Source organism: Balaenoptera ricei, chromosome 13 (genome assembly GCF_028023285.1).
Source record: "Balaenoptera ricei isolate mBalRic1 chromosome 13, mBalRic1.hap2, whole genome shotgun sequence".
Lineage (NCBI taxonomy): Eukaryota > Metazoa > Chordata > Mammalia > Artiodactyla > Balaenopteridae > Balaenoptera > Balaenoptera ricei.
The window spans coordinates 15369604-15383626 of NC_082651.1; the positions used below are offsets into that span (position 1 = coordinate 15369604).

General features: G+C 41.6%; 1 protein-coding gene across 1 annotated transcript in view; it reads right to left on the reverse strand.

The window, feature by feature from the left end:
- Positions 1-14023, reverse strand: part of PTCD3 (pentatricopeptide repeat domain 3) — a 29271-nt gene that overhangs the window by 10720 nt on the left and 4528 nt on the right. Inside the window, exons 4-12 of the mRNA XM_059942485.1 lie at positions 12625-12670; positions 7818-7886; positions 7218-7322; positions 5524-5647; positions 3565-3680; positions 2961-3031; positions 1756-1843; positions 1308-1368; positions 661-746 (exon numbers count right to left, since the gene is read on the reverse strand). Coding sequence (XP_059798468.1) covers positions 661-746; positions 1308-1368; positions 1756-1843; positions 2961-3031; positions 3565-3680; positions 5524-5647; positions 7218-7322; positions 7818-7886; positions 12625-12670 — 766 coding nt within the window. The remainder of the gene's footprint in view (positions 1-660; positions 747-1307; positions 1369-1755; positions 1844-2960; positions 3032-3564; positions 3681-5523; positions 5648-7217; positions 7323-7817; positions 7887-12624; positions 12671-14023) is intronic.

Below are 14023 nucleotides of genomic sequence, written 5' to 3' on the forward strand. Positions count from 1 at the left end.
ATGCGCAGTATGGTAATAACACGGTTTCTATTCCTGTCACTTCAATCCAGTGATTTCAATCTTTTTGTTGCTGCCATGGGCTTTCTTTAGTTTTGGAAAGCGGGGGCTACTCTTCGTTGCAGTGTGCAGGTTTCTCATTGCAGTGGCTTCTCTTGTTGCGGAGCACAGGCTCTAGGCACGTGGACTCAGTAGTTGTGGCTTGAGGGTTCCAGAGCACAGGCTCAGTAGTTGTGGTGCACGGGCTTAGTTGTTCTGCGGCATGTGGGATCTTCCCGGACCAGGGCTCGAACCTGTGTCCCCTGCATTGGCAGGCAGATTCTTAACCACTGCGCCACCAGGGAAGCCCCTCAATTTCTTAAAACGTAGCTAATAAATTTTTTCAATAAATGTGTCTCATTTTAATGAAAAAACCATTATGAGAAATAAGTAAATAAAGCAACCCAGGTCTTCCTGGATTCGAGCTGTATGCTTGGGTCACATGTCAGATACACCTACATAAACTACATGGTTGCTGGAAGGGTGTGAACAGGTCACCATGAACTGAGCGCCCAGCACAGTGACTGCCATGAAGATGCTCAGTGAATGCTGCCTCCAGCCCACGTACTCCTAGCAAAGGATATTTTAGGCCCATTAGAAGACAAAGTGAGGGTTCCTCCTTACCAATATATTATTCCATTTTTCTTCAAATTTCTCATTCACCACCAATGCTGTTGCTTCAATCAGTGAATTGAAGGTGTGTACATCAGCTATAAAAGAAGAAAACAACTTTAACAAAATTTGGGGTTGAAGATTAAAGGCAAAGTGGTCATGCACACATGTCTACAAAACTAGAAAACTACTCTTTTCTCTGGCTCTGGACTCCTGCTTCAATCACCAATACCACAGGAAAAGATTAAGAATGAACAAATGGGCTTCCCTGGTGGCACAGTGGTTGAGAATCTGCCTGCCAATACAGGGGACACGGGTTCGAGCCCTGGTCTGGGAAGATCCCACATGCCGCGGAGCAACTGGGCCCGTGAGCCACAACTACTGAGCCTGCGCGTCTGGAGCCTGTGCTCCACAACAAGAGAGGCCGCGATAGTGAGAGGCCCGTGCACCACGATGAAGAGTGGCCCCCGCTTGCCACAACTAGAGAAAGCCCTTGCACAGAAACAAAGACCCAACACAGCCATAAATAAATAAATAAATAATTTAAAAAAAAAAAAAAAGAATGAACAAATGATTGAGGTAAGATCCTGAGATTTTATAGATGCCTGAGAGAAGGAAAGAAAAGGAAGGACAGAGGGGAATTCTCCAAACGCACTTACCACGAAGTCTGTTGTTTAATAATTCAGTGTACAAGTTTAATGCCTGCGTAGGAGCTCGGTGCTGGAAAAGGGAAAGTATGAAAATTAAGGATCATCAAATTTGTTCAGTTAAGAAATATGTGCGTATCGACTCCTCTAGGGTTTGGGAACACAGCAGTAAACAGACATGGTCTCATTCTCAAGAAATGTATCCTCCGTGCAGTGGTTCTCTACTGGGGCAATGCTGCTTCCCAGGAGACGTTCAGTAATGCTTGGAGACATTTTTGGTTGCACAGCTGGGGCGGGAAGGATGGACCACCGGCACGCAGTGGATAGAAGCGGCTCCTCAACGTCCTTCAAGGCACTGGACAGCTCCACAACAACAGATTATCTGGCCCAACTGTGAACAGTCCTGAGGTTGAGAAGCGCTGATTTAGGGGAAGATAAAGATATATAAAACAAACGTTACCTTCACCATTCCTCGGATCATTGTGCAGTAGGAATGCGCGTTTTTCTCTGGCATTAGAGCAAAGATTCTCTCAGCGTTGTTTTTTGCTCTAGACACAAGAAAGTAAATGTGAACCAGAGGAAACAGGAAAAACCAGTAATAGCCACCAACTTACCATTTTCCAGGCACCGTGCTAAGCATTTTATGCATATAATTTCAAGTAATTCTTGCCACCCAGAGAGGAAGACATGGTCATCATCATTTTGAAAACAGGAAAAACTGAGGCTCAAAGACCTTAAACTGTCCAAGGCTTTACAGGCTAAGTGGCAGAACCAGGACTTAAAAGGTGTAATATATACTCAAGGTATTAAACAAAAAGCCAACTGCACAGCAGGGTACATAGTGACGTTTCCCCACCCTCTTTCAATTGGATACAATTCCCCAGAGGCAACCACAGACAAGCGGTGTCTCTAGAATCCTTTGTCCTGTTCTAGCCTATCAATGTGCTATGTTATACAAATCATGCTGTACCTTGATTCTCCCTGTTACCAATATGTCTTGGAAATCAGACAGAACCAGGATTTGGGCCAAAATGGTACTCCAAAGTCAATGCTCTTAACCACTATGAGAAATTATTAATATCTACTGAAAAAATTTAATTTTTGATTCTATTCTTTTTATCACTTCAAAAAAGACTTTAGATATTAATGGTAGCTTCCCTTTTCCAGATATCCATATGAAATACCTTTCTTTTATTTAGATACTTCTACTCAGTTAATTTAATTCTGAAATGTTAAATGACATTCGCCTTTTGTTCGGAAGTGAATACTTCTGTTTGCTGGCCAGTAGTCTGAACTTAGAACTATGCTCTAGCATATGTGTATTCTAACATAATAAAAAATTATGAATCTTTTAGAATTAGAGGTATATATTGCAAGGTAGGACTACTGATGAAACTACCGAAAGAACCATACCATGAAGGTTACATGGAGTTAGATGGAAAAAAAGAAGTCAGGTGTCAACCTTGTGCTGCTGGTTGGAGGTAACGATCTAATGAAAAACGGTCCAAACACATATGAAAACCAACTGAGCCATTTATACTGCACACCGAAAACAAACTGCATTTTAGAATATTCCAGGATCGTACCTTCTTCAGGGGCTGATGGGGAACATTCCACGCACTGTACAGAGCCATAACACAAAGTTCTAATCATGCTGTAACATACCTCCAAGTAACTCCAAGCTGATGACCAGCCTTCTTCTTAGGTTTCTCGTTATTTCCCTCTGTGGCCTCTTCCTGAAATGAACCATCACCAACAGATATAAAACAAAATATGACAATGGAATGCATTCTCTGAGGAAATTGCAGAAAAGCAAAGGACATACAGATCCCCTAGAAGGTAAAAAGGAAACCCAGTGTTTATTAAGAAGTATTAATTTCTAAAGTATAGAGTATGCTCACTCCTCTCTGCCCACATACGTATGAATCTTTGAGGGGGCTGGGGCCAGGGGTTTTCCACCCCCGTCCCTTACACATCATACTATCACTTTAAGTAACAACAACAAAGGGGCCTGTCCAAAGATTTCTGGTCAAAGGTTTGCTGCATGTGGCAGGCAAGGTCAAAATATTTTTAAGGAGGGAACCAGGGCAAAACAATTGTTAAAATCCGTCTCTTTCTCCACATCACTTTTTGTCCAGGCTACGTACTATGCCATACCACACCTCAGAACAAATCTCTTCGACCCTAACACATGGCACAAGAACCTGCCTTAGTCTGAGGAGGTATTACTACCAAAAGAAACTTTAAAAATCACTGCCAAAGCCATTACCAACTCTTCTGTTTGTTCACGTTGTTGAAAATTATAATTTGTTGAGGGCTCTTGGTTACCACAGTAACACAATAAATCCAAGAGACGGTTAGCTGTTTCCAGAGATACGGTGGTTCCTGTGGGTAGGAGAAAAAAAGGGAAAGAAACCTTGAAACATCAAAGAACTAAAGCCTATTAGATTAAAATTCTTCCCTTTTTCTATGAGCTGTGGCCTTCCTGGCTACATATTCAGTCTCATCCACCACTTTCGCGATGGATGAGTGTGCACTCCACATCGGCTCAAACACCTGGAGTGATGCAGACAGGACACAATCCCTAACAGTGCTGTGTGACAGAAAAGATAAAATACAAGATCACGTTTGACCCTGTGCTCATTTATTTTATGTACTCATATCCCCAGAGAAATTATCTCACGGTTCTAACTATCATCTTCAAACTGAGCCCTCTGCAAATGATTGCCACGTTGTCCCCCGGGCCCAGTTCCATTTTTACAAATGCAAGCAGAACTATTCCACTTGGATCCAGGCCCTCACTGAAATCCTTGCCTAGAAATACTAGCATAAATGCCTAATTATAGTAGCCTTTAAAAATTTTTTGCTCAAAACATTATGTTCCCGTCTTGACTCTTATGAAGAGGGAGAAAAGGGAACAGGAAGAAGTATGAACTATAACTTAGTGCTTTAAAAGAAAACTAACTGCATTTTTCTAAAGAAAATATACTGATAATACAAATGCCCATCAGGAAACTTAAAAGCCAAGAAAAGACAGCATGGCAGAGTGGAGGGGACACCGGTGATGGAGTGTAACTTGACTGGGTCTTACCATCTCAAAGCTGTGTAACCCTAAAGATTACTTGTAATCAGTTTCCTTTATAAAATGACTATAAGCACACCAACTCATAAGGTGTTGTAGAATTAAATGCATAGCAAAGTGTTTGGCACTTATTAGGGCCTTGATAATAAAATTTTGTTTCCTCTCCCAGTATGTTGCCTCATTCCATTACTCTGAATGAGTCGAGTGTTATGGCTTTGACACACTGTCTTTAGTAATGCTTACTGAGCGTCTGCATGTGCCTACACCACACAGTGTGTAAAACAAAGGAAGACAAGTCTTAGTACTAAGATGTTTATCGTACTCAACAAGCTGAGGGAAAAGCCTTCCTAAATGATAACCTGCATCAGCAATTCATTTGTACACCTGAAGCTTTAACAGGCTACACACCAAAATTCTCAAATCAAACACAGCTTTCTGCAAATGTTTCTTGTTGTGTTTAAGACTGTATTGAGTGATTCAGTCCAGTTTCTATCTCTTGCATGTTTGGCTGATTTTTCTCCTAAATCACCGAACAGCACTCGGGATTCTAAAACTTAATGCTGCTGCCTTCCATGTTACTATAGGTACATTCGCATGACAGCTTACAAGCCCTGCCACCTAGATCTACACCCCTGGAGGTTCATCCAGATCAAATTCAGAGAGCCGCAGGATTTGACAGAAGTGACTTTTTCAAGGCCACAGTGCTAACTGGTGCCAGAACCTATCCAAACCTCTGATCCCGCAGCTTAGCGCTCTTTCCTTTTTAAATACTTCTTTTTTGTCTGCTTTATGCCTTCCAAACATACTTAAAGAATATAGGAAATGTGAATAGAGTATGTACACACCTGATGTTAAAAACAGAAGCTAAGGAAGAATGGCTGTATAATTTCTCTACCTGTGATACAGCACAAGAGGACAACATACTAACAAAGTTGCAACTCTACCCCACCCACAGTTTTAAAATGATGCTCAAGCAGAACATGAAATATGACTTATTAAACCATAAAAAACACAAATATAGCCACTGAGCAGAGGAAGTAGCATAGCACTTGTAACTTGTACTCATAACTTATCTGGATCACATACGTAACTGTGGCCCACTTCCAAGCCCATGTTCCCAGAGAGGCTTCAAATGAACTTAGTCACCTGCTTGCAAGAGCTGATCAAACATGTCCACAGAAGCTTTGACTTTTCTGAGCTTGATTCGTTCCTGCAGAGCAGCCTCACTTATACCTTCAATCTGAGGTTCAAAGTACTCAGGCATAAAACACTAGGAAAACAAGATGGCTAAAGTTATTGCAAACAGGGCAACGTGAAAGGCAACTGAGTAGGACAAAATTTTGATCACCAACACACCAAAATAAAACTTCACTGCTCCGATTCATGCTTCATGCACCAGATACTATTTATCATTTTAACAAGAATACCTCTGTAGGGAATATAACTTATTTCAAAAAACCTCTCCAGTCTCCAAAACAAGATTACTTAGCGATCTCCTAGCTTGGGGCAGAGAATTTAAAAGCACCCAAACATAAATATTTAATCCATATCTGAAGAATCTAATTTCCAACTAAACTTCCAATTTCAAGGTGAACTTATTTTTCCCTTGCTAAAACCATCCTTCCTACTTTCCTCCCTATCTTGGTTAAAAGTGCCACAGTACACCCAGTTTGCAAAGACAGAAACCTTTCATCCTTGATACTTCTTTTACTCTAAACGTTTAGTACTACCAAGGTACGTTGATTTTACCTCCTCACCAATGTACCCAAATATTTATTGCAGGCCTACTACTTGATGCCAGGCACTAAGCTAGACACTGGGGATAAAGAGACGGAAGTCATTCTCTACCCTCAAGATGCTCACAGTCTAATAGAGAAAGCAAATAAGGAAATAGTTATGATACAGCGTGAATGATAAACGATGTAAGAGGTCTCAGAGGTACGGGAATGCCGCCCGCCACGGGGGCAGGGGACCCACGGACGGCTTTAAGCAGAAGTGAGCTAAACATAGAAGAGTAACTGTTAGAAACACAACGGGGAAAGGACGGCCAGCAAATGATCATTCCACTGCTGCCACCGTCTTAGTTCAGGATTCTAATATTTTTATGGACACAATCACACTGACTACCCAATTTGTCCCCAAGAGTCGCTCCTTGAGAAGCACAGGACGGTGTGTCTGGGGGTGCACTGTGTGTGTGCGTGCTTTGGAAAGTAGGGAGATGTGAGAGGGAGCACTTTTAGACATAATGAGTCTGAGTTACTATTCCCACTAATGAACTCAGGAGGGCAGAGCCCGTGTCTCGCTCACCGCTGTATGACACGCTAAGCACAGTGCCTAACACACAGCAGGCCCTGCACACTCCTCATGACTACAGAACAGAGGCAGCTGGAAATACAATCTGGAGTTCAGAGTAGAGATTCCTAGGCCAGATATACAAGAATGCCAAATGGAGTATACGGGTCACTGAAGCAGGAAGATTTTGGACAGAAAAAAGAGAAAGTGACTGAGCATGGAACCCTAAGAAAAAGACACCAAGGCTTAAGGAGTAGATAGAAAAGCTACTGAGGGAAACTAAAAAGGAACAGTCACAGAGATAAAGATGTAAGAGTCTGGTGTCACAGAAGCCAAATGGGGAGAATAAAATGAAGAGCAAAGACATATAGTTTAAAAAAAATAATAATAAAGGTTAGTATTATAAGCAAAGATAACCGTAAACATTAAAAGACTTTTCACCCAAATACTGTAGGCATTCAAATGGCTACTTAAATATTAGCCATGAAAACTTAGTTTAAGTTACAATTACATAGTATTATCTGAAAATTGCAATTACTTCGCCTTACCGGTATATGAGGTTCAGCTATGTCTTTCTGAAAATATTTGGGATATGAATTAATAACAAATTTTGCTGCATTCTCCCCGGACTTCTTTGCCAACAAAAATGAATGCTATATAAAGAAAAAGATTTAGATATAAGTTGATATTACCTGTAATTTAAACTCAAGAGATCAAAGTCACACCCTCAGCAAAAATTATTCTGCCCCCTTAAAAAAAAAAAGAGAATACAGTGATACACAGAATCCCAATTAGAAGTTAAACTACATAATTATTATTTATCTACCTCTACTTAGTGTGACATAATTTCAGGTCACATCTTATATACAGCTTGAGGTATATAAAAGCAATGTGTTTAAACCGAGTGGATTGCTCTATAGTGGGAAAGAGCCCTAAGTATTAAAAACCCAAACCAAATACTCTCTCCACAGCCAATCTCTAAAACTTTTTGATAAAAGTAGTAAAAATTTCAGAAAATCTACCAATTTATCTATCAGCATCTGCAAACTTTTCAAGAGTTTTTACAACTAAGCTAAGTTATACATGTACTCTTGTACCCAAACCAACAAGATAAAACAATACTAGAAAAGTTTCATAAAAATACTCACAGATTCCATAGAGGATGTTGGTATGAGATAAGGGTCATCTTGAAATGCGTAAGGGGCAGCTGTAGCATCCTGTGGAGAAGACACAGAAGTCTCTTTAGCTAGATTTTTATTAAGAGGACCCTGTGGGTTTTGGTGATGACTAAAAACTCTGTAAAGTAGGTTTTAACTATACATGTATCACAGAAGCAGAAATATGTATGTTTGCAGACACTAATACCTACACTGTACCCATGGCTCTGTAGACTTGGTTGTAATTATGCACAACTTAAAGCAAACAATGGCTCAAACCCCCATGACTGCTTTTTAATTGAAGGCTGCTATCACCAGGGACAATTGCTGTTTTAAACTCAAGGTCAAGAGCTTCGGAATTAACTAGCCTGGGCACCAGCTTCCTGCACTAAGGTCTCCTGCAAACGGAGGACAGTAGTTCCTGGGCCCTTTCAGGAGGCGGGAACAGCAGCAGCTTCTCCCGCGTCCTGTTGCCCAAGGTTCTAGATTTCTTTAAATTGTTCTATGTAGAACCCTGAGCAAAATTAACTCTCCAGCACCACTAGAGGCTCACTTAGAACGGCACTCAAATTACTTCTTCTAGCCTTCTCCTATCCCTTGGAGCCCCCTTCCCTGGGCCTTCTGGCAACTTTGTTCCACAGGAAAAACTCAACTTACATCCTGAATGTCTTCTCTCCCCTTGATGTCTTGTCTTACCGACCCGGATTCTCCAGGGAGAGCCTCGCTGCGGCTCTCACAGGAAGGGTGCTCATGCCTAGGGCCCGGAGGCAGTACTCGTTGGGGCCCTCGCTTCCTGACGCCCGATGCTGTATTCCCTTTATACTCATTTGAGGCTCCTTTCATCTGGTTATACCACTCTCCACCAAGATGTGGTGGGTATGTAACGGCAACCCAGAGGAAGCAGTTCTAGGGCAGCTGCCCTGGACTATTGCTCCCTGATTACCAACTGTTGCTTGGCTCTGTCCTGTCCACCATCCTTATCCAATACCTGTTTGGGGCCCCTAGTTTTGTGACATGCTGGACTTGCCTTACTAGACTTACTCTTACTATTTGTTTCCGACATTTTCCTCCCTCAATGATTTCCAAGCCATTCGTGGTTTCTGAGAAACAACTTCTCCACTCTGGCCCTGTAGCTCAGATGCCCCACACCAGATTTATCCCCACCTGAACTTCCCTGACAGAGCTACTTCTCCCTCCTATCTTCTCTATCTCAGTGAATGGTACCGAGCACTCTGCAATCCCAGCCAAAGATCCTCTCCTACTACTTCCATTCAACTAACCTGTCACCAGGTGTGGTCACCTCTAGCTCCTTAACATCCCCTACCTACTCCACCGTCCCTTATCCCCACTGCCACTGCCTTAGTTCAGTACCTTCCTTATTCATTCATTCCATATTTACTGAGCACCTCGTATGTGCCAGGCATTATTCTAGCTACCAAAGAGACAATAAAATCTTATCCCCCATAGAGCTCACTATTTAGTGGGGAAAAAAATCTCCAGAAAACAAAAATAAATAAAACATAGAGTAATTTTAAAGGCAATAACTGCTATGAGAAAGGGAGGGAGGGAGGGAGAACGAACATCAGAGAAAAGAACCATACATTTATTTTTTTAATTCTTTTTTAAAAAATTAATTAATTTATTTATTTTTGGCTGTGCTGGGTCTTCGTTGCTGCGCGCAGGCTTTCTCTAGTTGTGGCGAGCAGGGGTTACTCTTCGTTGTGGTGTGCGGGCTTCTCATTGCTGTGGATTCTCTTGCTGCGGAGCACAGACCCTAGGCGCATGGGCTTCAGTAGTTGTGGCACACGGGCTCAGTAGTTGTGGCTTGCAGGCTCTAGAGCGCAGGCTCAATAGTTGTGGCGCACGGGCTTAGTTGCTCCGCGGCATGTGGGATCTTCACAGACCAGGGCTCGAACCCATGCCCTCTGCACTGGCAGGTGGATTCTTAACCACTGTGCCACCAGGGAAGTCCCCGAAACATACAATTTTAAATGGTGTGGTTGAGGAAGGCCTCGATGAAAAGGCTTAAAGAGATGAAGGAGGAAATTATGTGGATATCTCAGGGAAAAATACTCCAGGCAGAATAAACAGCAAACATTAAAGCCCTGAGGCAGACCCGGGCCTACTAAGAAACTGAGAATTAGCCGCCAGGAGGCCACGTAGAGCAGAGCCAGCAAGGAAGATGGTAGGCGATGTGGTCAGAGTGGCAGTGGGGGTGGTGGCTGAACACGTAGGGCCTCAGGTGCCCTCGGATGGACTTCAGCTTTTATTTGAATTATGACAAATGAGAGGCCATTTTATGATAAATGAGAAGACAAATGAGTTCTGAGTAGAAGAGCGATGTGATTCAACATTTTAGCAGGTCACTATGGCTGCTTAATCGAGAACAGTCTGTAGGGGGCAGAGGAGGTGAAGAGGACAGAGACGGCTGTAACTAATCCAAGACGGTAAGAGATGATGGTGGCCTGGATGACCAAGGTGATCATGGTGATGACAAGTGCTCAGGATTTGGATGCTGTGCAGGAAGAAAAGTTACCAGGCTTGAAATTGCTATTCTTAGAAAGGCCTGCCTACAAGGCCTGGTGGGCATCTGGGAACTTGGATTTTGGAGGGTCCCCACCATTCCCAGTACTGATCTAAACTGTACTATGTGGTTTATGCTGAACTCCTGCTTTCCTCTGGGAGTGTGGAATTTTGGTATGTGCCAGGCATAGACTCCGGGCACTGAGTCTCTAAAGAGCTTTCCTGGTAGACTTTTCCACGTGTTGTCACAACTCTGCTGGAGGAATTAAGTGTGTCCTTTGTGACTCCACTGGGAAAACACTCTTGGAAGCTTTCTCCTGGTTTCCTTTGGACTTTACCCCACGTGCCTTCTTCTTTTACTGATTTTGCTTTGTGTCCTTTCGTTGTAATAAAACATAGCTGTAGGACCATATGCTGAGTCCTGTGAATCCTCCTAGCAAACCACTGAACCTGGGCGTGGTCTTTGGGACTCCGTACACAAATATTTTGATGGAAGAAACAGAGGATTTACTGAAGTGCAGCACATGAAAAAGAGGAGCAACTAGAAGCATGGAGCTGCCATTAATGAGATGGCAAAGAATGTGTACGTTTTAGAGAGAAAGGGGTTGGGTTTTGGACATGTTAAGATCATTATTATACATTTGAGAGGAAAGGTTTCCCGTATCCACGTTGCTGTCTTTTCTAAAACTTGCCTGATTATGTCACACCACTGCTTAAAGTCTTTCAGTGGACTCGAATAAAAATCAGAAGTCCCTACCGTAGCATTCATGCTCTTGCCTCACCTCTCACTGCTCTACCCCACAAACTCTTGCTTCCCCCATACGACCTACTCATTCTGTGCCTTTGTGCCTCCGCTCCTGGTGCTGCCTCTGCTGGGAATGCTCTTTCCCACCATCCTGGCTTCTCATCGTCCAAGCATCGATCCGATATCAGCTCTTCTGGAAGTCCTTTCCCAGTCTGGGTCATGCACCCTCTCCTCAGTGCTCCTTCAGCCTCCCTCTCTAGAAACTATGCAAGGACTCTGTCTTAATTCTACAACCAGCACAGTGCCTGGTAAGCACAGTTAAGGGCAGAATGTGTGGTTACTGAATGAATGAATGACTATCCCTTGGATTTTAAGTGCCCACACCCAGACAAGTCAGACAACTGTACACATAATTCTATAGCTTCTTTGACTTGAAGGGGCCCTGGGCCATTCTCATTAAAAAACTGAGAACAGTCTCAGAGGCCTATTTCACGAGTTTACTTTTCAGGTGACTATTTATGGATAAGTGAGCTGAAAATCTCAATGTCTTGCTAGGGTGGAGATGCAGTATTTTAAAACCCGTCCTCAGAAACTGCTAGGGTGTATCAGTGCATATTTGGCCCGACAGCCTATAAGTTTAACATCTACAATAGAAGAAAAATTCTGGAAATCTGTGATAACGGTCTCAGGGATGGTCAGAATCCACACAGACGTTGCAGCAAAAAGAAAGGACTTAATTACTTTAGACATTTCCCCCACAGCTGAAATTGAAAGTACAGTTTGCAGCTAATGAAAAATACAATCAATCAGAAAGTTCCATTTCTGAGGCATTTACCAGGGTTTCAGTTTATCTGTCACGACTACAGACTCTATTCTTGAACTGTCAAGAGAGCAAATTATTCACAAATAAATCACCAAGATAGCTGGAGCAATAATGAAATAGCTAGCACTTACCAAGCATGTCCTTTGTGTTAGGCACTGTCCTAAACCCTTTCACGTACACTAACTTATTTAATTCTCACCCAAACCTCAAGGTTTGGTGCTATAATTAAATCTCCATTTTATAGATAAGGAAACAGAAGCATCAAGAGAAAAGGTAACTTTGTGATAAAGATGAAACAAAACATTTGGCTCCAGGACCCAGATTCTTAATCACTGAATTACTTACAGCATGGTGGGTACACTATTCTCAAAGTTGGTCTACAGATCATTTGCATTAGAGTATCACACCCAAACCGTTCCCCAGGAACATGTATTTCAACAAGCTCTTCAGGAGGTTAAGTTTAAAAATCACTGGCATAGTATAAAAACACTGAATTTGGAGAAGTCAGGGTTTTAATATCCTAAGTAGCCCTGGGCCAATCACTTTAAAAGCTTTAGTTTTCTCATTTGTCACATGAAGGGATTGGACTAGCTATTTCTAAGAAACTCTCTAGATCTACAACAGTTTAATTGTGAATCATGCAGAGGTATGAACATTACATTTATTATTAGCTGAGTTAGATACAAAAACCTAAAATTCCTACTTACCCTGTGTACCGTGGATGCAAGTGCCTGAAGGACAGCCACTTTATCCCTAAGAATGAGAATCACAAGTTAACCCTCATGAGGGCTTTTCACACTCACAAAGCGAACAAGTGATCCTACTCTCGGAATGGACTGGCCAACAACGAAGTTCAGGTCTCAAGTAAAGCCAGTTCTGATCTCTCAAGATCACTAGAATAATAAGTTAGAAAACGAGAAAACTGTTTAGTTCTTTTGCCCAAAGGTGGTTAGTACACGTTCCATGCTACACTCTCTGGCCTGGTCCCTATAACCATCACCCAGGGCTAGCAATTTTCACCCTCATCTCATAAAACTGTCTAACCTGAATCTTACCTCCTCCTACCCATTTTTCTATGCATTCTTACTGTAGCTTTCTGTAATATTCTTGCCTTTATTATCCAAACTGGTGGCTCTTAATTCAGCTGTATATAAGAATAAATCACAAGCCGCACTCTGGACTTTTGAATCAGGACCCCCAGGTTCTATGGAGAACTGTCACATACATTCTTACTGAATTCCCAGATGATTCGAGTTTAGAACCTCTCAACTATATAACCTTTATAAGAAGTTCAGGCCAGCCACCCACTGTGACTATGGGTAGAGACATTCACTAACTACTGAAAAGAGGAGGTTTCACTGGAAAATTGACAAACAAAATAATTTGGTTCCAAATGTATTTTTACTTGTGTTAGATTTTATGTGTTTCATTTCTAAAAGGGAAATAAGAATAAACTTAATAAACCAAATGTATTTTTCTAAATAAAGTTTAAACATACACTCATAATTTAAGTCATTTGAAAAAAAACACATAGGAAATTTTATACTATGTCAAGACTAATTCCCTGACGTACACAACATCTACTGGATTTTCTAAAATCACACTTACATAATTTCAGCGAGAGAAAGATATTCTTTCATCTCTCAGTATTCCCTAACTAAATCTTACGTTAGCATATTTAAGTCGTATCAAGTGAGTACATCTTTACAACATACTGAACAAATGTAAGTGAAAAAATTATGAACATTCAGATCACTCACTAAAAATAACCTCAATGAATACATTATACTTAAAAAAAAAACAACAACAAACTAGACTATTATATCTGGCATCATTTTGTGACCCCCTCCTACTCTACCGTAAGTTTGGTGTTTATACTTCCAGAACTTTAAAGGGTACTTTTACACACATACCACCATAAAACTAAAACGAAAACATATACTGTCATTCTGGATACGTGCTTCCATAAGTTTGACTGTATTATCCATGTTACTACGTGTAAATCTAATTAATTCCTTAAATGTTATACTGTATGATAACTGCTTTTTATTATCCCTTACATATGGGCATTTGGGCTATTTCAACTTATTATTCCCAAGTTGTAAA